The sequence below is a fragment of the Pezoporus occidentalis genome, unplaced genomic scaffold (genome assembly GCF_034315485.1).
Source record: "Pezoporus occidentalis ecotype Australia unplaced genomic scaffold, CSIRO_AGI_Poc_V1 ctg106, whole genome shotgun sequence".
In the NCBI taxonomy this organism is placed as follows: domain Eukaryota; kingdom Metazoa; phylum Chordata; class Aves; order Psittaciformes; family Psittacidae; genus Pezoporus; species Pezoporus occidentalis.
Window position 1 is genome coordinate 672,048 of NW_026912843.1, and position 24,831 is coordinate 696,878.

General features: G+C 38.7%; 1 protein-coding gene across 4 annotated transcripts in view; it reads left to right on the forward strand.

Moving 5' to 3' along the window:
- SLC6A11 (solute carrier family 6 member 11) overlaps window positions 1–24,831 on the forward strand; it is a 111,947-nt gene that overhangs the window by 38,297 nt on the left and 48,819 nt on the right. For all 4 annotated transcript variants that reach the window (XM_062620186.1, XM_062620204.1, XM_062620195.1 and 1 more), the window contains one exon: window positions 9,661–9,793. In XM_062620186.1, the coding sequence (XP_062476170.1) occupies window positions 9,661–9,793 (133 nt within the window). The remainder of the gene's footprint in view (window positions 1–9,660; window positions 9,794–24,831) is intronic.

The window sequence follows — 24,831 nt, forward strand, 5'->3', positions numbered from 1 at the left end:
AAATACAGTAATCAATTGACTAGGCAAGTAATGAGAAGAGTCTTTTGAGGTTCATTTTATTGAAGGATAGCTTTTGTCCTATAATAATATATGTACTTAGTAAGAAGTCCTGAGGGGTTTACAAAGTAAACTGCTATCATTTTGGTTTCAGAGTTTATATCCTTTAGTATTCAGCATAGATTTTGTAAGTTTATCATATGAGTACTATTATAAAAAGTTATAAGTATATAAGGCAGTGGAGAATACTATCTCAAATCCGTAGCTTCTTGCGTACTCTGTGTAATACTGCTTTCTTACTCTATGGGAGAAAACCACTCTGTTCAAAGAAAAGTAGGAAGCATGTAATTTTGGCGATCTCACCTTCTCTTAGCTGTTACTCATTTATGAGAGCTTTAGTGTGTCTGGTCTGTAAACTGGAGATTACGGACTCAAGCAGTGGAGCCCTCTCTGAAATACCACTGCTTGTATGTTTATCTGTTATTACTAATCGAAGCATTGTTTCAGAAGATTTTGTTCCTCCTAAGTGGTTTCTTTTCCACCTTTGAGTTATGCAGTCTGGATCAGCATCTCTTCCAAGTTAGACAACAATTAGCACACATTAGCCAGCCACAGGGAAATGTCACAACTTCCTGAAAGATATTTCTGTACAAGTAAACCTCTGTGCTGCTCAGCAGAGCTTGGTGTTTTAATAGAATGAAAGCAATTTCACTACCTGAGAGATCCTTTAAAGCTGCTTGCAGTTTTAAGAGTCGAGGAAGCACTGGTTTGAGCAAGAACTCATAGCACTGCTGCCTCGGAAGGGTGCAGGGCCAAATGAACCTCAGCATTCAGTTTCTAAGATTCTCTTGTCAGATAGTGAGAAAGCTGCAGTGATTCAGACAAGAGAGAATAAATGCTGCTGGTGGTAAAATAACTCAAAATTCCTGTAGTTGTATGCTTGGCCATGCTCTCATCAGTAAATAATGTCACAGACGTTAGATAAGCAGCTGCCTCTGATCTCTGTGACAAAAAGAATGTCACTTTTTACTTTTCTGTGTGTCCCTGGCCAACATCTCAGCCGTCAGTGTGTTTGGAAGTGCTGAAGTCATTATGGTCTCACAAATGAGGCTGACTTTATGACTTCTAACCAGTTGAATAAGCATCTGACAGTGGAACAATCCACAGTGTGATTGTCTTCATGCAGATGTTTACCAGAACCTTGGATGCTGGTAGCTCTCTGGCATAGAAGTTCAAGCATTCGTGGTGGATTCTGATACGTGGAATCCGAATTCCATAGTTTTCAGGATTAAGTTAGTATCTGCCCAAGTTTCAAGTATGTCAGAACTGCGTACTTGCGCACCATACTTCATACATCTGGGTAGGAAATACTCAAACCAATAAATTTTCACAAGAAATAAAATTAAAACTTCATAAAGTGCAGTGAGAGAAAGGAAGATGAGACATGTCTTTCGATAGAAATTTAAACTCGCTTAAACACAAGAACAGAGGATGTCTGAGAAGATACAGATACTTTTCTACTAAACTGCTGCACAGGGAAACCTCTGCAGCATTGGCACTCAGGTGTGTTATGGTTTCTGTACAGGAAGCTCGGGAACAAGATTCACGAGGTAAATATGGACTGGGTCTGAAAACTCTGCAGGGGTGAAAGGAGCATATCAAAATCTGTAATAAGAAAGGCCAGTGCACGGTAGCACTATTACTGCTTAATGGCTTCACTTTGTACTCTTTTCATTCCCCGCAGAATACTCTGAGGATAGAGTCTGGCCCTGAATGAAAAGCAGCACTGCCACCTCTGTTCCTGGCTGAACAGATGCAGATGGAGAAGTGACCTCAAGAGGCTGCCTCCTCTGTTTGGGTGGTTTTTGTTGCATTTTCATTTTTTAAAGAAAGATGTCTTGGAAACTGCACCGCATCAGAGAGGGAACATGAAGGGACCTGCCTCAAGTAGACTGAATCTGTTCAAATCATGAAATAATGCAATAAGTACCCCCCTACATTCCTTTCAACAATGTGTTGGCAGCAGTTAATCCTCTTGAATACAAAGAGCCTGGTACAGCTCTGCACATTGGAACGCTTTAAGATGCTCTTTCCCAGGAAAATGCAGTGTTCTCCCAGGCAATAATGTAGTGTCTTGAGCTTTCAGGTTTGGCTGGAGAGTTTACTTTTCAGCTGTGAGTAGCCAGAAGTAGCAGTTATGTCATCATATGCCCCTTTATAGCAATTCCAAAAACAGAGGGGCCCTTCTTTCTTTCCAGTGTAATGAGCTACCAAGTTGAAACATGTTTTAGTGCCTTCTTAAACACATTAAAAACATTTTCAGTAATTATATAATACTTTTTGAATATTAAATGCATGTGGGATTTTATTTTTTTATGTTACTTGGAAGAGTAGAGGTAACCATTAGCAACAGTATGTCACTTGAATGTGTGTAACAAAAGGTCACTGCTGTCTAGTTTCATGCTGAGTTTGGCTCTGTTCTCTCTTCCTGACTCTATCCATGTATATTTGTTTTTATCCACACCTATATTTTGACTCAAGTTAAACTGTAAGCTTTAAATAGGCTCACAATATTTGTTACTGTATGCTGTAACAAGAATAAATCTGCACTGTAGCAATTATGTCATAATTTTGTTCAGTCTAATTGTAAATACTCTTGTGACCAAACATCAGTATTTCTGAAGCATGAAGAATGCCACCCTTCAGGAATATGTCCTATTATTCCACATAAATTTATCTTTCATTCATTAGATTCTTGCAATTATTTGTAATTTTTCTTCTGTGCTATGTATAGGAAGCAAAGTAAAAATCTTCCTTCAGTAACATTTAGTTAAGCTATATATGTGTGACTAGAGGTAGTGAAACCTTCAAACATCGTCTGTGTTTGGACATGAGACATGTTACAAATTTACTCTGATTTAAATTCACTTTTCCGTTTACAAGCAAAATATTCTATGTGGAATTAACAGTTTGCTGCTACTGAATTAAAAACCTTACTCTGGATTGAGTTAACCTTTGTGTTCTAAATTAACCCCAATACCGAGGGAGCTTATTCCCTTCTATATTCTGTTCAACATACCCAAATGCCACCAGGCCCCTGGCTTCCTTCCCAGGCTATTGGTCAGTTCAACAAACTGAACTGCTGCATATTCTTGAACAACAACAACAACAAAAAAACCCAAACAACCACAACCACAAAACTCAATACCTGCAATAAAACTTCAGTCTCTCAACAATTCTTGTTTTCAATGAGATCCAAAAATAGTTAATGATTTGTATCTTCAGGTCTGGGTGCGAGATCTTTTCTACAGCAAAGTTTCACGTAGTCTGAAGCTGTTGGCAGCAAACTCATTGTACTCAAAGTTACTCTGATTAAAATGACTTGTACTGACCAGAGATCTTACATTCTGTAGTAATTCAAATGGTTATATACAGCTACCTCCAGTTTGCTGTTTTACTGGCAGCTTTAGTGCTCCTCTGAGTTCTTGGGCTTTTTTCTAGTAGGGTTGTTGTTGATTTATTTTTTTCTTTTTTAATTGTTTAAACTTTTAAAAACGTGTAATGATTTCTGGAAACTTTCATTTAGCAGGAGAGCATTCGATAGCCTGCCTGAGCCCAGCACCCTTTCCCCTAAATGCCCTGCAAGGTAGATGAGTTTGCAATATTTCTTTGAAGGTAAGAATATTCAGGCCTTAGGGCAGTGGCGTAGTGAATTCTAGTGATAAGGCTTCAAGACATTCCAGTGTGAAATGTCTGTTAAGGTATTTCTCCTCATTTAATTTTGGGGGACTTATCATAAAGATTCTCAGCTTTAGTAAGCCTTGATATAGGTAAGGAAAAAAGATTTTATTTTTTTAATGTAAGTATGCACCAAACCAGCTAAACTACAGAACTCGCTATAGAGCTTTCCATTTTCAAATATTTGTTATTTCAAAACAGTATCTTTTTCACTGCTGATTTTACTGCTCTTGTTCCTTCTGTCTCTTTCTCTGCATTGAGAAGTGAGGAGACCAGCGTCGTGTAGGGGACTTGCAGTGGTAAGAGAAAATGAAGGCACAGTGAAAGCTACACTACCTCTTGTTGTTGTCTCTGTGATTTATGCAAGGTTATGGCAGCTTTTAGATGGATGCTGAACTGCTGAGCACAAGGGTGCGATCAACTCTGCCATCTTCTGACCCCTAAATACATCAATCTTACTTTTTGGACGCAGAGAATCATGTATTTTTAAAATGCTCTGCCTTTTTGTTTTATTTAAGTTGAATAATAAAAGAAAAAGAGCAGATAGAAAGGTGAGACTGAACTGAAGCTTTCTGAGAGGAATTTCATGTGCTAAATGCCACCTCCTTGCAAAACCTGCATCTGCTGCTGCTGGTCCAGATGGTTTCAGCAGGAGAGTTAAGGCCCTGGTATTAGGGAGAGCTGCAGTGTGCCTACTGAGGAAATCACTGCTAGTCTCTAAGCAAGACTTTCTCTTCCTTGGATCTATTCCTTGCACACATTGTATGTTAGAGTTTAATTATATGTTCTGGACTTGTTGCTGCTTACTTTCTAAGGGAAACCCCAAGCCATTGTTCTGCTTGAACAAAGAAAATACAAACTGATTTACAGCACTTCAGTGTATTTAAATACTCATTATTGTACTAACAGTTCAAGTGAATTGGCATTAGCTGTCTTTTTAAAATGGGAGCAACAGGGATAATTGTGTCGAGGACATTAATTTGCTGTTTACTTTCTATGACACTCTTTACAAAAGAATCAGGCCAAAAATTTTGTATGAATAATGTAGGTGTCTGCTATTTGAGACTTCTCACAGAGCAGTTGGGACAGACTGAACAATGACTTTCTGGAAGACAGCTTCCAGAAACTGGTTGCTTTCAAAACTCCTCACCTCACATCTTCAGAGAATTGTGTTCTTAAGACAAGGTTGTCTTTTGATATTTGAAACTTTCAGACCGTGAGAGAATGCCATGATTTAACCCCAGCCAGCAACTAAGTACCACGCAGCAGCTTAACCCTAACATTATTAAGCTCAACATTATTCTCAGATTAAAGCCAAAACATAGCCCTGCCCCAGCTACTAAGAAGAACATGAACTCTATGCCAGCCAAAGCTGGGGCATAGAGAGACTAGAAACATTTATTTATTAAGAAGGTGTTATGAAGTTAGGGAAGTATAACATAATGATTCAAGTGACTGGCAGCTGAAATGGATTACTTTGGCAGTGGGATGTCGATTACAGTGTGAGTCTGAAGTAATTTTGCAAGCTCTCTTTAAGCCCTGAGTATGCCAATGTATCAGGTGATATATTTCCATCATGTTCACCATTTTGCAGTGTGGTGGCAGTACTGTGGAACTTTTCATGTCTGTTTCCCGCAGCACACAGTTCTGCAAGCACACTGCAAGACAGCTGAACAGAGGTTGATATCTCACTTGACACATTCATGGGTCTGGAAGACTAGGAGTGATTATAGCCGCATGCATGTTAGCAGGGCAAGAGCAGTGAGAAGTACCATGAGGCTGGGCAGGTGCCGTTCATGGGAATGAGTGACTGGTGTGATGCAGTTCGTCACCCGTATAGATGTGCACAAATCTTCAAGTGAGGAAGTTGCAAGCTTCTCTTAAATGAGTTTACCAATGCTCCAGGAGCCATTCCTGTTGCTGGGGGTTTGTCCTGTAGCAGGTTTTTCTCATGAAGTTCCTACTTAGGTGATCCTGCAGTGTCTACTGCAGAGGTTCCAGGCTGCCTAAACTGTCTAGCTCCTGTACAAAAGCGGCGCAGCTATACCCATGGTATATGTGTTACAAGCAAGTAACTACTTGTATGACTTCCCCCAGGCAGAGTGCTGTATTAGCATGGTTTTGTGGCATCCCATAACTGAGTAAGCTTACAAATGTGTCCATAGCATTGACTGGTGTTATTGCAGCCATCTTACATGTGTTCACACCTCTGCATTTGGGAAAAGAAATGCTACTGATGTTTAAGTGCACGTGTACATAAATATCTAAATAGCCAGGAAAAAAAAAATGGTTTGATTGAAATAAAAAGAAACTTGTTCATTATTATTTTTTCAGTGAAAATAAAGCAAAATGAAAAAGTTTCCATTTCACAACTCATGTGGCCCAAACACAAGCATTCCATTTCAATTTTTGTGATTGAATGTTCTCTTGGTTCCTTTTCCTTTTTCATCTTCAACCCAAAACTATTAATTGTAAAATGTAGTATGCCACTTGAAGGTAAAAGTTAGAACCTTTCTAAGCAAAACAACAGTTAGAAATCTTTAGGCTGCTCCTGCTTGTCTTACTAGGCTCACTTAGCAGATTGTGAAGTTTAAAATGAGCTTGGACCAATCTCTTGCCAGCCTCCATCTTTAAGTCAGTATACTAATACTGCTAAAAAAAAACCCAATGAATTGCAGCTATAAACTGGAAATTATAAGTAGTGTACATGTATGTGTCACTGCAGAAAGGCTGGATCTGTGTAGTCTCAACAAAATGATGTGATTTCCATAGTGCTGGTACATACTGTGTGGATGTGCTGACTGTATGTCATGCTACATGCCAACAGGCTGGCGACATGCTGCTTTCTTTCCATAGGGTTGTTAAAGGTCTCAGTGTTCACTCTACAACGTTTCCTTGATATTAGCAGCCTCATTTGTCAAAGCTGTTCTTCCTTGATTCTGACAGAGCAGAAATCTGAACTGCTGGGTTAAGGTTGCTAGCCTGGCAGGTTCTGCATGGAAACACTTGTGCCCAAATGAGCAAGATGCTTACAAGCTTGTTCTTTTTAATGATAGTAATTTATAGTTTGAGGCCTCTTAGTCCATTTATAAAATGTTTTTTGGTTAAGAAGAAACTTTTAGTACCAGCAATCAAAATAGGTCTCTTTGCAAATACCTGTTCTGTGCTTTGTCATTAGGTTTCTAATGACACGCTCCTAGCATGTCTTTCAACATGATTATTCATAGCCTGTTGTCTGTACATACTTATTGGCCTTTTATCGCCTAGACCCTCTTTAACCATGTTATAAACCTTTTTGTCTTGGTTCTCTTGCAAGTAACACTAATATTCAAGGTCAGTCAAGAATTGACTTTTTGCTTTTTGAATAAGAATTTGTATAGAGGTTGGACGTCAAATTCCACATGATACCATCCATCAAATTGCTTAAAGAACTTAAATTTTAAGTGTCTATTTCATCAGCCTTTCTGTATAAATAAGACTCAGTGATGTTATTTTCAATTCTAGACTGAATATGTGTGCTTCCCCTTGATTAAAATATCTCCTTCATTAAATGTACCTTTTCTCATTTCTGAATGCATTTAGGTTCTTTGCAGATCACTCCTTTCCCTAACTAGATGATGGCAGAAGCTTTGCAGAATACAGCTAGCTGCAGGATGAAGAGGCAATCTGGATGAGGTCGCAGTGGTTTTACATAGAAGCACATTACTTTATATTGCAAAAAATTCATTTAACCTCCCTCCCCACTCTTTACTTTTTTTTTTTCTTTTTATCTGAAAGATCTTCTACCTCTGTATTCATTGGAAAATAAGAAGACAAAGGAAGGCTTTAGGGTTTGTGTGTGCATTTTGTTTCTTTAAACTGTTAAATTTTGTCCTACCTTACCTAAGCAGTAAACTTCTAGCATGTGTTGTGAATAGCTGCACCCCAGGGCTGCAGCAGGAACAGCAGGTGCAGCTCTTGGGATGTGTGAGAGATTGAGTAGGATCTGCAGCATCATTATGGCTATTTGAAAGACTCACCAGTAGTTAGGTCGTTTCATTTTCCCACATTCCACCAGCTGATGTTGTCTCTATCCTCCTACTTCATTATTAGAGGCAGGTGAAAGAACTTCCCTTCATCCTCAGCTACTGCTGGTGAGAGCAGGAAGAACCACTTAGATTGCTCCCCAGCACTGATTTATTTTAGCCATGGCCTTGAATTTATATTCCCTGAGCTGGTTGCTTCAGCTGATAACTGAATCAAATGCAAAAGGAAGAATTGTTTCAGAAGGGTAATTGTAAGTTGGACTTTAATAATCAACTCTTAACCTATATATATATTGTTGTAATTAATTACCTGTATAACTATGTGCACCTTAATTATATCTATAAATAGTGAGTATTTTTTATAGGGCTTTTAATTATATCAGAGTACTTGTGAAATGCAGTGTTTTCACTCTCTCAGGGGAGAGGGCAGTGTAAGTTTAGGGACCCTGTGGTTGTAAGAGAACATGTAGTACACACTTCAGAAAAAACTTTGCTCAGGATGAATCTGTGTATGTGTGCATACGGATGCGCAAATAGGTTCATGGAAACACAGATGTATTGAGGCATGACCAGTCCCTATGGAGATTTGGTTAAGCTGATAAAAGACATGAATGACTGAAATAAATCATTCTGTGTATATAACTAGTAAATTACTAATGGCTTGCTTGAAAATGATGAGGTGTTTCTAAATCTCTGAATGGATGGAATTTAAGTCTGTATCAGCTTTTGCTATCACATACCAGTTAAATATTCTTCATTGTCCTGAAAAATAGAGATTCCTGAAAAAAAAGTCTTTAATTATCTATAGGGTTTCTTTCAGCCTCAAGAGCAACTGAAGAAGCTCAAGCGAATTATGAAATCATTAAATATTATAGGAATAAATTTCTGTTCTTGCTCTTAACCTCTTCATCCATACAGCCAGGAGCATCCATGTTTTATTTATGGGCTGGTAAATAATTTACATTTCATTTAACCTCAGAGCTTATTTAAAGGAAAAATTAAAGGGCATGGAGGGAGCATGCAGCTCCCAGATAAGAGAAGCTTTCTTAAAAATCATTCTCGTGACTAAAATGCTAGCTCAGAAATCTGGAAGCCTGCATTGCAGGCTGGTTCCGCAGGTTTCCTCTAGGAGTAGTAGCAAGTCATGGGATTTTTCTGTTCCCAAATTCTTGCTTAAAAACCCAACAAACAAAACCAACCAACCAAGCTCTCCCTTTCCACTTCTTTTTATCCTCTTTACTAAGTCAGTAAATATTTTGGCTCCAGACTGTGAGCTGTGAGGGGTGCTCCTCAAATATACTGTTGCTAGGATTTCAAATACCCTATTTTGAAACAGAAATTAAATACATGGTTTTGCTGTACACTTTTCACATTAAAAGGTTGTTTCTTTGTGTTTGCAATCTTAATGTTTGAATGTTAACACTTCCTAAAAAAATAGACCTGGAAAAAGTTGTGATCTTTGACAGTTTTGAAAAGAAATGTTTTACAAGTATAGTCTCTATTACAAAAGGAAATTCATTAAAATAAATGTTGCAAATTTAAGATAAAGTGTTTTATTTTGGGCTTATATTTGTCAGTTATTAATTCATTTTCAGTTTTTTTCTTTGACTTTTACTTTATACAAAAAATATTCTAAAATCTCTTTATATTTTGTCACTGACCTGGAAAAACTACCCATTTGTTCATTTTAAAGTAGGTGTAAAATCCACCAAGAATATTCTATTTTTAGCTTCCGTCCTTTCCAACCCTAACTATTCTATGCTTCTGTGGTGCATCTTCAATAGCCAGTAACTAGGAAGCTCCTTGGTTGAAGCTGATTTGATTTTAGGCCAGGGTTTTATATGTGGTGCTGTTTTGCTTCAATGTTGTTATCTTTTTTCTCTTCCCCTTCCCCCTGAAGACGAAGGGTACTTGCTATATCTGATGGAATTGAAGACATCGGGAATCTGCGCTGGGAACTTGCACTGTGCCTCCTTGCTGCTTGGACTATCTGCTATTTTTGCATTTGGAAAGGAACAAAGTCTACTGGAAAGGTAAGGTTAAAATTCTGTGCATAAGCTGTATTTATGACTCTCTTATGCTCCACACCTGTGCTGTTGTTTCTAGCTACTTAAATCAGAATTTCACAGGCATCGTGTTGCTGTAAGCAAATATACTCAGGGGTATATACATTGTAATAGTAGGCAATTCAGAATCAGTCATACTTTGCATTGTTTCGTTCCTTTTGGTTTTCATGGTTTGTTTTTTCCCCTAATTCTGTTGGATGTGGCTGGTTGGTTTTGGATTGGTTTTGTTAATGTTACAGACTACACACTACTAGCCAGTCCTTGAACCTGAAATCAATACTGCATTCTGTTAATTACTGTGCATGAGGTATCCAAAATCCGAATCTTCTCCCAAACTGACAGGAGTTGAAGCTCTCAGTGCCGCAAATAAATTACACACATAAGAAGAGAGAATTTAGACATATAAGCAACCTACAACAAATGCAAATAGAACGGCAAAAGCTGAAATAATGACAAAAAATAAAAGATAGAAAGATGGACATATCAGGGGGAAAAAAGAAAAATATTTAGTACTCTTGTAACTCTGAGTGAATGCCATTCCAGATGGGATACCCAGGAGAGAGGCACAACTTCATAGCCTAAGTGAGTTGCAGGATGATGGAGAGGTTGCCTCTGGAGTAGTTGCAGATGTAGTTCTGGTGGAATATCTGATAAATCAACTCGGCAGAGAGCGGGAAAGAGCTGTAGCTCTGTAGGGTTTTGTGTCTAAAAAAAGCACCGGTTTCTCACGTTGGAGCCAAAGAAGACAAAGGAAAAAAATGGTGGACTGAAACATCTTGTGCATTTAATTGTCAATTATTTATTATTTAGTTCAGAAGTAGGGTTGGGTTTGTTTGTTTCTGGTTTTGTTGCATACTAAATGAACTGTTTCAAATAGAGTTCATATTAATTTCGAAAATGTCAGAGTGCTTTTTTCAGCTCCCTCAATGACACACATCCTTCCTCCTACCAAAACTTTGGCTGCAACTGTTTGCTGAATTCTGCCTGTATTTGCCAACTGTGTCAGTCAATCTGGTACTGTGCTTTTCATCTAGGTATTTGCACCCACACATTTATGCGGTCCTACTTTCATCAGGTCATTGCAGGAGAACTGCTGAGACAGACTGTCTAGGGTTACATATAGGCATGAATAGTTTAGAGGAAAGAAGGGAAAAAAAAAAACAACAAACCCTAAAGAGAGAAATAGGGAAAAGCAAAGGTGATATAAGGGAATGACAAGATAAATGTCCACATGCCTTTGAAGCATGCACTCCAGGGAGGTACGAAAGTGGTTTAGAGTTTTCTGAGGAGCTACAGCTGGCAGTGAAGAAATGAAACTGAGCAAAACTAATTTTCTTTCTTCCATCAGAAAGAACGTCTGAAGATGGAGATTTATTCTACCATAGTATAATCTGGCCCAAGGGTGGAGGAAAAACCATGTACTGTGAATGCACATGCCTGTGTGCGTGCAAAGTTGTGCAAAACTGCCCTGTACTCCAGAAAAACAGCCTTGGTAGAAATCATTTCCTGATAGGAAGAGGGGCTGGTGATTGTGGGAAGGGTATATTTTACATTTCTGTGGTTTACATACAGCTTTTTATTGTTCTTCATATATAGTCACATGAAATTCCTTCAGCTTATACTATTTCCTCAGAAACAAGTTTTGTATTTTGGAAGTCATTAAAGTGAAATTGAGCTGTTTGACTCCTTTTTGTCTGGTTTTCCTGGTAGCTTAGCTAAAACCTCAGCTTACTGCTGGGTGGAATAAATCTGATTTTATTTCATTTCAGTGTGATTTTGATAACCACCTTTCTGATGAGATTAGGTGAATAAGCCTGAGAGAGAGATACTTGCTTTGCCCCTTTGAAACAGGATGATAAGCTTTTCAACTAAGCAGAAATAACTAGTGGTTGTGCAACAGAAGTGCACAGAAAATGGAATTAATACCCAATATTCAGCTTAATAGGTTGCTTGAAAAAATTAGATCAGGGTCAGTAAGAAGTAGATTATCGCATATTTACACTGTAGAGTGGTGTACCACAGGCAGGAGTTCTGGCTCCACTGCTTCTCAGGAAACATGCTGTAAGGATCTTTCATAGCCAATACTGATCATTTCTTCTTCCAGTTCTGTTCCTGGAATTAGTAAGGAAAGTTTTTTAGCTTTTTACTAGCTGAATATGTGACACTCCAATTGGTTTCCATTGCTACATTATTTTTTTTTTTTCTGGATATAAGCTCACTGTTTAGAGGTATTTAAGAATTTTAATATTCTTACACTTGCCACTTCTTACAGCCAAAGCCACTGGAAGTGTGTGCTATATCACTGCCTTCCCAGACCAGCTAAACAAAGATGTACCAGTCAGGCATGCTGGATGCTACAAAGGAATAAAATGCTCTGAAATACAGATGACAGAGCAGTCTTCTGGGCTGGAGTTTCCAATTCTGATTTACTGGCACTTAGAAAGTTCATATTTAAGCTCAATGCAGTTGTAGCCCTTCGCACTAGGTTGAATTTGTTATATGCACATTTCCAGGAAACATCTAAAATTGATGTAGAGTTTTTTATCATAGTATTAAAAGTGGACTTAGGTAGCCTCTTAAATTTGCTATGCACTTTAACTGGATTGAATAATTTCAATGAAATAACACATTTATTCAAAGTATAAAACTTCTTAAAGATTTATCACCTTGGAATGGTGATGGGAACCTTGAAAACGGAAACATTTTCAAAGGAAGATGTCTGAATAGCTAGAGGGAAAGAGGAGAGGGGAAACGAAAAGAGACAAAATGGAGAAGGGGTGGGAGAGACCTACCATCTTCACACAGCTGTGTTCTGTGAAATATTCAAGAGGTTGGTTTGCTCTTCTCCTCTTTTTACTCTGCATCCTAATGCATGGTGGAAAAAAAAGCTGTCATCAAATAAAGCCATCATTCTCCAAGCAGCACTACCACAGAACTCATCTGCTCATATTATGAATATTTAATATTTTAAGTTATTAAATACGTTAAATCTAACATAAAGTTTAATTCCAAATGAAGTGCTTGTGACACTCTTAACGAGATGCTTCAAACTTTCCCGTTACTGTTCTTGAAAGTAGTTACTTTCTCACAAAACATTTTAGTTTTCCATTCCAAGACTTTTAGGTGGTTTTGGTGGTTTTCAGGAGAAACACATTTGTGCCAGCTTCTTGCCATTAATTATTTGATCTTAAATCTGAAGTTATTTGTGTCTTAGTTTCCACATTTAAAATGTAGCATATATACCAAATGCAGGATCTTTGAATGAGAAATTCAAAAGCAAAAGGAGGAAAAATATGACTAAGTAATGATATCATAATGTTATCTGTGTATTGCAACTTGCTGAGCTTGATGATTTCTGATATCCACCTTATGCAAAAGTATTTTCAGTAGCTAGCATCAAATGCTTCCACAGATGAGGTAAGAATTATGTAAAAGACTAAAAAAAAAAGAAGAATTTTCTACACATTTAAAGCATCATTCTAGACTTTCAATGTTATGGCTTATCTTAATCATAAAAATATTTTTGATTGCTAATTACAAGAATTGTTTCTATAATGTATATACCTACATAGCTGCTGAGTCTTTGATCTTTATGTAACATGCATGAAATCTTCAGGTACCAGGGAAGCAGGGTCTTTTTTGTATCTTGACTGTCTGTTTATGAATTTGACTAAATGCCCTTCTGCTTTCAAGTTTGGGGAAGAGACACCATAAGTTCCTAATCCGTTTTTCTTAAATTGGTGAAGGAGGTAATCCTAATGTTTTCCTTTTCTCTTTTTCTTGCTTTTATGAGAGTATGGGAGTAGTTTCAGATACTTATCCCTTCTCCCAGCTCGTGGTGACTCCTCACTTGTAGCAATTTCTGCAGGATTCCTTTTGAAGTGAGGAGGCTGGTAGACTTCAAGAGTTACATAAAGGTATTATGGTAGTCTCTGTCTTGTTCAGTCCATTCCTTTTCAAGGATCTTGCTTACTTTTGACTGCCTTAACACATCCCTGTCTGGCACCGATACTGTTAGTTTGGAACCCTGTCAGGTTTGTGGATTTACGTAATCACAAAACTGTGCAGGTTGGAGGGGGTTGTAGGTCAAGTTTTGTCATTTTATGACTCGACACAGAGTCAGTGTTTTCTGGTTAGCAGGTGTTAAAAGAATATTGTTGTCTGCCTTCAGGATTTCTGTATTATTTAGCATTAGAATACCGTGCCGCTTCTGTGATCACTAAGACCAAGACTCATATTTTTGGGTCTCTTTGAAAAAGTTCTTATTAGTATCATAAAGACTTCTTAGGTAACGTTGCAGTGTCTACTGCAGAGGTTCTAGGCTGCCTGAACTGGCTAACTTTTTTTCTCTAACTTCTTTTGCCAGAGCCAAACCCCAAGTAGTTCTTCCACAGTGTTTTTGTACTTCTTCATTAGTGCTGGCCAGTATGGGGTCAGAAATCCTTCTGACTTTGTTTCAGGATCATCTAGAAGAGGGACAAATCTCATATAAGATTTGAAGTCCATTCTTCAAAATTTTCTGGAGCTAATTCAAGTATCACAGAGATAGGCTTCAGTATGCACTAAATACTCAGTAATCACCAAATATTTTTCTGTCTGATTCTGACTTCTGAATCTTTTGATCTCTTCCTACTCTCTGTTGAGTTTCTTTGAGTCCAACATCATCTTATTCTTACTGTATTAACTTTATGCTGTCTCTCCACTTGATATGCCTTAAAGCTACGACAGAAGGAGAGGCCAGTAAAAGTAAACAGTGATGAACAACAAGGTCAGGAGTGTTGTCCTGACTTGGCACAGGAACATGCAAAACCCATCAACTCCTCATATGTATCAAGTGTCTACAAAACAATCTAGAGTAGGCCCAGAGCTAAGAGGCTGTGTCCCCTGTAAAAACCTGTGGATGTTGCTCTAAACCAAATTTGCGTGGCTTTTCAGATCATAATCAACTTTGAAAATGCCTTGCATGCTGTCTCATCAAATTTTGACTTGAAAACATGCTAGAAAACATTAATATGGTTCTGTTTATCGCTTGCTACCCCTTTTCACTACCTAGATAGTGTTAACCATAGCACAGAAAGCGTTGCTGAAAAGTATTGCTGTGCTCACATCTGTTGAAGTGCTACATAAGAAAAAGTATTGCTATAGCTACCCTCTCTAAATAAACATGAGTTGTCAAAGACACTTGATTAAATAGTCCTGCAAGTCAGAAAATAATAGATTAATGATTACACAGTAGCTCCTCATGAAACATTTATGACTTTACTCCTAATTTACTATTGGATAGCCTTATACCATCTATTGCATCTCTAAAAAGGATACTGTTGGGTTAAGAAAATGATTTTTCAGGTCCTCATTGTAAACCATTAGGAATGACCTTGCAAGCTTTCTTGGTGATGTAGTTATTAGGTATAAACATCAAAGTGTGAGTTACTCGGAGTTCTATTTTTCTTGGTTTTTTTACTTGTCACATTCATTATTTATATAAAATATTTTCCTTTCTACCATGATATGATAGGAAAAGTTATAAACACCTTAGTGAAGTGGAGAGCTTTATTTTCGGGAAAGGAGCAGCAGTACTGTTTTGCCTACCACAAGTAAGCAGGATATTGGGTTGAATTATTGTAAGTAATGGCATAACTTGTTATTTTGCTGTTATGCTACTCGGTGTTTTATTTTTCCTGTGTATGTGTACAGCGTTGTAACCTGTAATGTTCTCCATAGTTCTTTTCTGCTTAAGAGTTCTGATAGCAGCCTGTGTAATTCTACATGTTTGGTAAACATGGTTAGATTCCATATGGGCTCCCACTTTTTTTCTGGTTTGAGTGTTTTATTTCCCCTTTACATGTAAGACTTCAACATAATGCTGCTTCAACGTAAATGCTGCTAAGTGCATTTTATAGCTGTGAGTGATATGAGGGTCATAAGCTGGACTTTGTGAAATTCACTTTGTAACTGCATGGCTGTTGTCCTTTGCAATGCTGTGCTGTTCCTTACTTCTGAATTAGTTCCACTGATCAGTTTGATTTGCTGAGCTGAGAGCAATGAAAGGCCATTGAAGTGTCAAGAAATTGTGTGGAAGTCTATATTTATTCTATGTGTTAAAAGACCAGAGATAAGAGAAAACAGCCTGTTTGACTGGGGCATCTTGACGTAAGGCTATTAACAGTATTAGAAAAGTGGCTTGGTAAGTAGTTTTGGCATTATTGTTAATTTGTGAATGTCATAGGCAGGAAGCAATCACTGAAAACTGTAAAGCCATTCATAATGAATAAATAAAATGGCCAATGAAATGTACTACAATGTATTTAATTAGCATCCCTATGTTAGCAGAGTTGAACTGAAGGTGCTTTTCTCACTTTGTGTTGCTGCTGAAGACCTTCTGGCCCAAGCCTGCACAGTTCAGTACAAAATAGACATCTGAGCTGCTGAGAATTTATTTCAACAAATCAAATTCCTTGCTATGCGTTACTAGAAAACAAAGAATAAAATAAGGCTGTAAACATGTTTAACTGATGGTTACACTTCATTTTTCACTTTTCTGTTGAGGAAAACCACAGAATTTGTATGAACAGTTTAAAATGGAACATGGAAGCTCTCAGGCTCTGGCTGCCTGAGTGCAGTGTCATCTCTCACTGTTGAACTCTACATGTTCCCCCCTTCCCTTGCTTTTCATAGGCTTGCTTCCTCCTCCACCTGCATGATGGATGATTTATGGATGTTTCCTTGTTCATCTCCCAGATAACTTCATTATCCAGGCTGGAAACAAGAGGGCACATGAATAGTAAATTATTCTCAAACACTCCCCCTCTGCCCCCCAGCTCATTCTTTATTCTGTGAACGATTCATCAGGTTCTCAGATAGTTGAGATGTTTTAATTTTATGTAGCAGTGACTCAGAACTTCAAGATTTGAAGGCTTTTCCCCTTCATTCCAAGTCTTAGATTTTGCAGTACATCTGCCAAGGCTATCACTGATAGAATGAATCCCCATGGCAAAAGCTTGACTCCACAGAGCTTCCCACCACAGGAAAGGCAGAGAGGGCCAGCAGCCTCTCTGCCAGCCTATGTACACCTTCTTAAGCTAGCCTGTTTTTACACAGACCTCTTTCCTTAGGCTTAATAGGGCCATGGGTTTATTTTCTTCCTCTCAGATGGGTTTCTGCTTGGCCCCTCTCAGCTCCCTTGATTCTCTTGCATTGCACACCTCTATAAAACCTGGTTTGCCACCCCAGAGCAGAAGGCTTTCAGTTTTCTTGCAGGTCTGTTCTGGTTCTGGGGTAAACTGCAGTGCATTCATTTGAGTCTAGCTTTAGTGTCTTTGAAATAGTTTATCACACTGTTTGCAGACCTGAACACTGCTTATATTTCTGACTGTGGATAATTTTGTAGAAATTGAGAGAGGACCCAGTTTTACATCTCCCATAGCAGTACATCCTTTTTGGTGTCAGAGCATCTTCTGACTTACAGATCTGGTTGGAAACATGAGCAGAAAGATAACACAGTGTATCAAGACTAATGCGTGAAAGAGGTGGAAAAATGGCTAGGATTAGGATGTTCCTTTTCTGTGAGCTGATTACCAGCAAGGCACTGCAAGGTATCCACTGTGCTCAGAGACCCCAAATTCAGAGATGGACCTTTCATACTTTTTACTCATTATTTTCTCTGCCCTCCCATCAGGAGTTAAGCCTCACTTGCCGGCAGTTAAAACTCAGTCACTAGTCCCCCAAAAAATTTATTCCTCAATAGCAGACTATATAAAGGCCTTAATGGATTCAATGAGGCAGAAAGAAAGAGTAAAAGGACAGAAGAAAAAAATAAGAGAAAGATGTGTGGAAGGAAACAAAAAAAAAAAAAAAAGAACTGGGGCCCATTGTAGGAGCCCAGGAAAAGGAAATAGGCAGCAATGATTGTATCTCCTGAAGTGTCTTTTGTTTTAGCCTGAAGTAACAGCAAAGAATAGCCCTTCATGGCAAGGCTTTAACACTCTGTCCAAGACTGATCTCTGTATTCAAAGGGGGAAAGTAGAACATTCATGAGATGCATGCAGAGTTCCTGCTCTCCGCCTCCTCTGTGTGAGGTTTTAAAACAGCTACTGCAATATTTTTTCCACTCTCCTGTGCACTGAGCATGTAAGGACACCTCAGATTTCTTTATAAAAGAAGAAAGGAGATTTTTTTGTGCCTCTCAGTGGTTTTGCTGAACTTCTATTTGGCATCTGGGGGAAGTACCGAATAATAAACCTTAATCAGAATCCTGCCTTCACGATTTCATTCCTTCCCAGCCTCATCTTAACAGGAGTGGTCCACTTTTGTATGAATACTTACTTAGACTGGATCTAAGCCCTGGTCCACAGCCCAAGCAAGTCAAAAATGTGTTTCAATGCACTGAAACACAACTCAGGCACAGCAGATGGAAGAGGTTTGGGGCTGAGAAATCGCCTGATCTGTCAACCTAATGTACGGGGAGGGCAGTGGAAGCCTACTGTCATGTTTGCAGCAGTAACGCAGTGAAATTTGCTAGAAAATTGAAGGCACACTGTGTGCCAAAAGGCACAGCTTAACATTGAGACACCTCTATAGGAGAAATGCATTGATTGCCTAAAGGTAGCACAAACAGGTTTTTTTTTTTTCCATTGAGTTTAACAGACACTTTTAGCCCATTATCAAAAATAAATACACTGACCCAATGAGAAAATACTTCAGCAATGCAATAGTTTCAGTCACTCACTCCTAGGTGACCTCCTCATGTTTCATTTCTCCTTTCACAGAAATTGCCCTTCCTTACCAATTGCCTTATCCCCCACCCCAAAACCATAAATGCCATACAGAAGAACATCAACCAGGAGCCAAAGTATAAGTTCTTGTCACTGTGATCATTGTTGATGCACGTGCGTCAGGGCTAAAGCATTACTCTCCAGGTGCATGATGAACTGCTTGTGCCTGTGATTTATAACTGTTGAGGCTTCATGTTACAGAAATGGTTGTGTGATCACCCATGTCCTTGTCTCTTTATGTGTACACAGAAATCACTAAGGATATTGGTTTTGTTGGATTTTAGTTTATGTATTTGGAATATTACTTGCACCTTTTCTTCAGCAAGTGCATACAAAATATCTCCTTGGTCCCTCAACTCAAGTACAGAACCCTGAGAGCTGGTATCCATTTGTAACAATGACTCTGGTAGTGATGCCTTGGTTTTGTATCTCTTCAGCTGAAGTAGAACAGGTAGAAGCCCCTGTTCTCCCACAGATAGTTTGTTCTCAGCTAGTGCTGATCTATATAGCTTCAAGACTGGCTCATTCTTTGCAATTTACAAACCAGTTTATAGGTATCCATCCACAAAGGTTGGTATTATAGCAAATCCCTGCCAGTGGAAAGACAGTCTGCTTAGTTTCTGTGGTCAGTATAGGCCAGATTTTTGGCTTTATCTAGAATGCAAAGATGTCTGTGAAGTACAAGTTTTGTTCACAAGGCTGTTCTTGTGAGATTTACAAACTTTAATTCGGTATCCCACCCCAGGGTCAATTGACACAGATTGAACCCAAACGCAGACCCTCACACTTAAGAATGGGAAAGCTTAATGAAATAAATTGCTGTATGAGCAACAAAAGTGGCTTCAGGTATCTGCTGGCGCTGTGTTGGTAACTAAAACACATCGCTGAGAAGCGAGTTGGCTGCTGCTCCTGCTATTCACTTCTGCTGCTGGACAATTGAAAAAGTGGTGTGGTTAAAAGAGAGAAGAAGAAACCTCAAAACGTCCTGTTTGATTGTGTCATGTAGGGAGTGTAAGGCACTGCTGCAGCAGTCTTGACAGAGAGATTTGACAGTAATAAAAGCTTAGTTATTTCCTGTGGGTGTATATTGTGTTCACTGCTATCTGAAATAACTAGCCATAGTCCAGGTCAGGAAGTATTTCTGCGGTTTAGTTTGTGTGTCACTTGTTCCTGGAGTGCCTTTCTGAGGTTAGAATCTCAGTGTACCAAGGCTTGGATGAACACAGCGAGATGCCTCTATTCCCCAAAGAGTTTGACTTTACACCCACATAGCAGACAGTCAGAGATCTCCATTGAACTCAAGGGATGAAGGGAGAGAAGAGAGATCAAAGCGTTTGTCTAAGACACAAAAATAAGTCTGTAGCAGTAGCATACTCTGAAATCACCCTGCCTTCCAGCCCAATGCCTTTATCATGTGATTCCTCTCATTTTTCCCATGCATCATGTCACCTCTTCTTCTCAGGTTGACACTCGGCTCAAACCCACAATTAAATTGCAGCAGGCTGTCAGATCAGTGTCCTACAAGTCAGCCTAGAGGTGATTTAGGGGCTAGGTTTAGAGGCTGCTTAGTAGGGAAGTTACAGTGCAATAAGCCTTTAAGTAAAATAAAGATCTGACTAACTGCATTACAATAAATGGAGTAGCCATAGGGAATGAAAATATGGAGAATTAGGGTCTGAATGATAAGGATGCTTATTAGTTTAGGTGTCAAGTCTATTTATTACTTTACTGTTGTAATTATTATACTTAATATGCAAGTAGTAATGAAAATGCCTTATGATGAATATATTGCTCAGCTGTCACCATGGTGATAAGGGCCTATATTCCTCAGTGGATGATAGAAATTTGTCTGTAGACAAACCCACACCTTTTTTCAATAATATTTTATGATTTTCAATAATAAATTACAAGCTTTTTATTATCGTAGAAATGTCCTGAACCTCTCAATAGAATCGTAGAGTGGGGTTTTTGGTTGGAAGGGACCTTTAAATGTCATCTACAAGTATAATACACAGGACAGTTTCATGATAAGAAAAGTTATCAAAAGAAGGAAGAGGTATGAGAGCTAGTGGGATGTCCTTTTCCTCGTTTACAAATCTTTACTTCCCCCCCATCTATTGCACAAGATTCTATAATGCTGCAGTACTTTCAGAAAACTGTGAAGAGTTGACTGATAAATCATTTAGGGATGGCCACTAATGCATCTGATTGCGTGCTTGGAAGATTGATAGCCTACATAGGAAAAAGAGGTGCATTTGTGACTCGTTCTGGTGCAAAGTTCTAGGGAAATTCCTATTGTATTGATGATTCTTATTCCTCTTGTATTGATGTTTCCTGGTTTTGATGTTTACAGTTCTGTAAAATTTCTAAAGTAGTCATGCATTTACTCGATGACTTCTCATATGGTGGCTGCAGGGACTGATTTGCTGCTTACCCCCTTCACAGTCAAGGCAGACAGGTTACTCTGGTTGCTATATCCACCTTTGCTGACTGGAATCTTTTACCTCTTGTGGCTACCTTGAAGGAGTAAGAGTTCTAGTTAGAAAACTTTACCTACTAATCCTTTTGGTAGATAGCATTTTATCTGCTTTCCAGACTGCATGTTGACCTTTTTTTGACTTAGTGGTGGTGTTCATTCGGGAGTGGTAGTGTGTGTGTATTGGTTTGTGTTCTTTTTAAAGACAGGTGAGGAAAATCAAGCAGCAGTCTAAGCTGGAGATAAGAATTGTTCTGGTAAAGCTCTATTTCACTGGAAAATGTTAATACACTGAAACTAGTTGTTATTTGCCCAAGGAAGTTGTGAATGCTCCATCCCTGGCAATGTTCAAGGCCAGGCTGGACAGGACCTTGGACAACATGGTCTAGTGGAAGGTGTTCCTGCCCATGGCAGGGGGATGGAACTGGATGAGCCTTAAGGTCCCTTCCAACCCAAACCAGTCTGTGATTCAGAGCACTTAGTAATTACATAAGGACAGCGCTCCTCTGGAAAACACAGATTTTCTTCATAAATCAGTCAGAGGACAAACCAGATATTTACTGTTCACTAGATCAGAGGAATCAGTTGACCAAAAATTTTGTGTCCATTCCCATGCAGAATTAAGGTCTCACAAATTTTTGTGTGACAGGAAAGATAATTTCCTGTCCTGTTCTGACCCTGGCATCTTTCTGTGCATTTTTAGAACATGTCAGACCCTAACGACTGGTGCCTTCAGTGAGCGCTGAAAGGCATGTCTAGAGCAGCTAAGAAATCAAATTCATTTAGTGCCTTATCCATTCCCCATTTGTGCCTGACTCAACTCAGTAACGAAACTGGAAATCCAGTATGGGATCATTCTGAATGGCTCTGAATTATTTTCATAGGAATGGGACTGTACAGTCACCCCATATTTAAAGGTTTCTCTGCATATACGTAACTAATCTGTTTATCTGGCTCATTGTGTATAAAGGCAAACTAGATGGCATGCAGAAGTTTGAAAACCCTGGAAGGTTCTGAAAAATAACAGCTTTGATTTAGAAAAGTTTCAACTTTTTAAAGACCTTTTCAAATGAAAAAAAAAAAAAAAACACCAAAAAACCAGCCAAACCCTCAGTTGATTAATTAGTCCTAATTTATATTTAAAATTCTTCCTGACTGATTTCTAAAGTTGCCTTTTACTTGATTAAATAGCAGTCTTTGATTTAGAGATATTTGTGGCTCTGCAAATTCCCTGTTTGATGGCAGCTCTACATGAACACTTTGCTTGCAGTAATGAGCTTATCCAAGATGCTGAAGTTTGCTTCCTCACTATCATCCCTCCTCTCCCTGACCACAGTCACAGGACAGGTCTTCTGTGTGCACTGGATGTGAACCAAAACAATACATTAACCTTATTCTTTTAGATATTCATAGTTATAGGATACCAGTATTTCATTTGTCATTCTGGTTTGAGGCTGGCCCCATTATGGTGAAGAAAAAATAATGAATTTAAATCAGTAGCCTCTTCAGGGTAAAAAAATCACCCCAAACACCCGCCACTACCACACCCCATAGTTACTAGTGGCAATAATACCCTGCTTTTGTCATTGGACTGCTTCTTTTGTGTTTACACTGGTAGAACTGTTTCTGTTTGCCAAATGGTAGTGCTCTTTTTTTTACAACTGTTAGGATTTTTGTGTTGGCAGTGTATTAACTATACATCAGCAATGTGACAAATGGATAGCACGCTCTAGGCATGTTAGTGTTTAGAACTGTTACATCCTTTACTGTTTTTATCAACATAACTCTTCTGAGGACAATCAGGCAGTTTGTAAGTGTAGGGTGAATGCTGAGTTTGGACACTGTTATTTTGGAGACTGAGGAACAGCAGCACTGGGAGGATGCAAGTTCCTGAGATTTCTCCGAGTTGTATTTGCTATAGGTATTTATCTAGGAAATAAGTCTTCCTGCTCTCCTCCTTTGGCTCTTAATCACAGTAAAAAGATGTAGTGGCATTGGTGAAACAGCATGACTGTCTCTCAGGTCTCTAGTTCAGGCTGTGTCGCTGTACAGGTCAGCCAAGGCCAGCACTGTGTAGATTCACCAGTGAATCTTCCTATACACTGCAGAGCAGAGTCTCCAGAACCTACTGTAGACCTGTGTAAACTTAGGGGAACCATGCAATCCTTTCCTATGAGCCTTAATGTAAACTGAGTCTCTTCTCATCATACTCTGAACCAAATTTTACAATGACTTTGACCAAGGTCTGTTCAGACTAGAATGGATTCTTGAAATACATGGAACTGTGCTTTAAAGACATACTTGCAGGATCCAAGCCATCTGTTAGGGTCAGTTCCACTTTTTTAGCAGCTGTTGGCTCATTCTTTGGAATAGGTCATTATTAAGCTGTGCATGAATATGGCCAGTTCAAGAAAGAAGCTGGTTATCTGCATTTATGATTATTTAGGGCTTAAATGCAGCTCACAGAATGGACTTCCATAATGTAATAAAATTAACTGTTTCTACATGATATATAGGCACTTCTATGTGTTCTGGTGCCTGTGGTTGGACTTTACTGATTATGTCTGTTCAGAGAGAAACTTCTGTTCCAAGAATAAACTTGTTGGTCTGTTTTTTTCCAGTCGGATGGATTGGGCAGTCGCTGCAGCATCGCTGCAACTCCCTTCTATTCATATAGCAAGGTGTCTTTGTGAAGGAGATGTGGGAAACTTTGCAGCCTCTCATTGTATTCGAACACAGAGTTGAGAAGTGGGGATAACCATGGACCTGGAGTGTTGCTGTGGGTGTAGTGTGAAGTGCACCAGTTCTGCAGTGTAGATACAACGATGTTCCAAGATACAGATCTTGAAATCACTCAGGCCGTATTTATGAACATTTCTGTTTGGTTTCTCTTGGTAGTCTAATGAATATTTTGGAGCAGCAGTATCTGTTAAATTAGGGCATTTTTACCCAAATTCATGGAAATCTAGCTAAGCGTTTGATCTAGGCGGTACATTTTATTGCTTAAATATGAGGCTTGGATGTGCCATCAAAACAACCAACAAACTTGAAGAGTGATTATAGCAGAAATGACTGCTCTAGGACTTAATGGGCCTGGGCAGTCTGGAAACAAAGCCAGCTGTGGTAATTAGCTGGGAAATCATTTCAAATAACACATCTTTAGAAAACTTGATGCTGCTTAAGGAATATTTATGTGGAGAAATAGCTCATCATCCAAGTGAATTGTTGGCTCACTTCAGCCAGGGATGTGAGCTGCTGCAGTTGCATTTGTGTTGTCTGCTGTGGAACTTCATTGCTTTCTACTTTTAGCTGTATTCTGGATTGGCCTGGTGAAGCTATTAGAGTACTAGAGTCCTCAGCACTGAGTCAAAACTTCCACCACATTTCTCCTACCCTCCTTTTGGAACTTTTGACAAGTAGGCAATTTTACAAGCACAGAATATGCTATTGAAATGGAATTCGGGAAGTGCTGCAGAATTGATAAAATCACACCCAATATAAAGAACAAGTCTTGTTTAAAAAAAAGGAAAAACACATTTTTCACCCATTTTTTAATACTGAAGCTTTTAAATAATGACTTTGGCTTGTTAAAGCATTTTTCATTTGAAAGAGATCTCCCTTCCACTCATACAGTAAAAAGAATACCAAACCAAACCAGAATAGAATGTAATTTGTTCATATTGACTCAACATGAATATTGGAGTTGAGTTTTCATTTCATTATAGAGAAAACTGTTTCAGCTTGACTCAGACTATCAT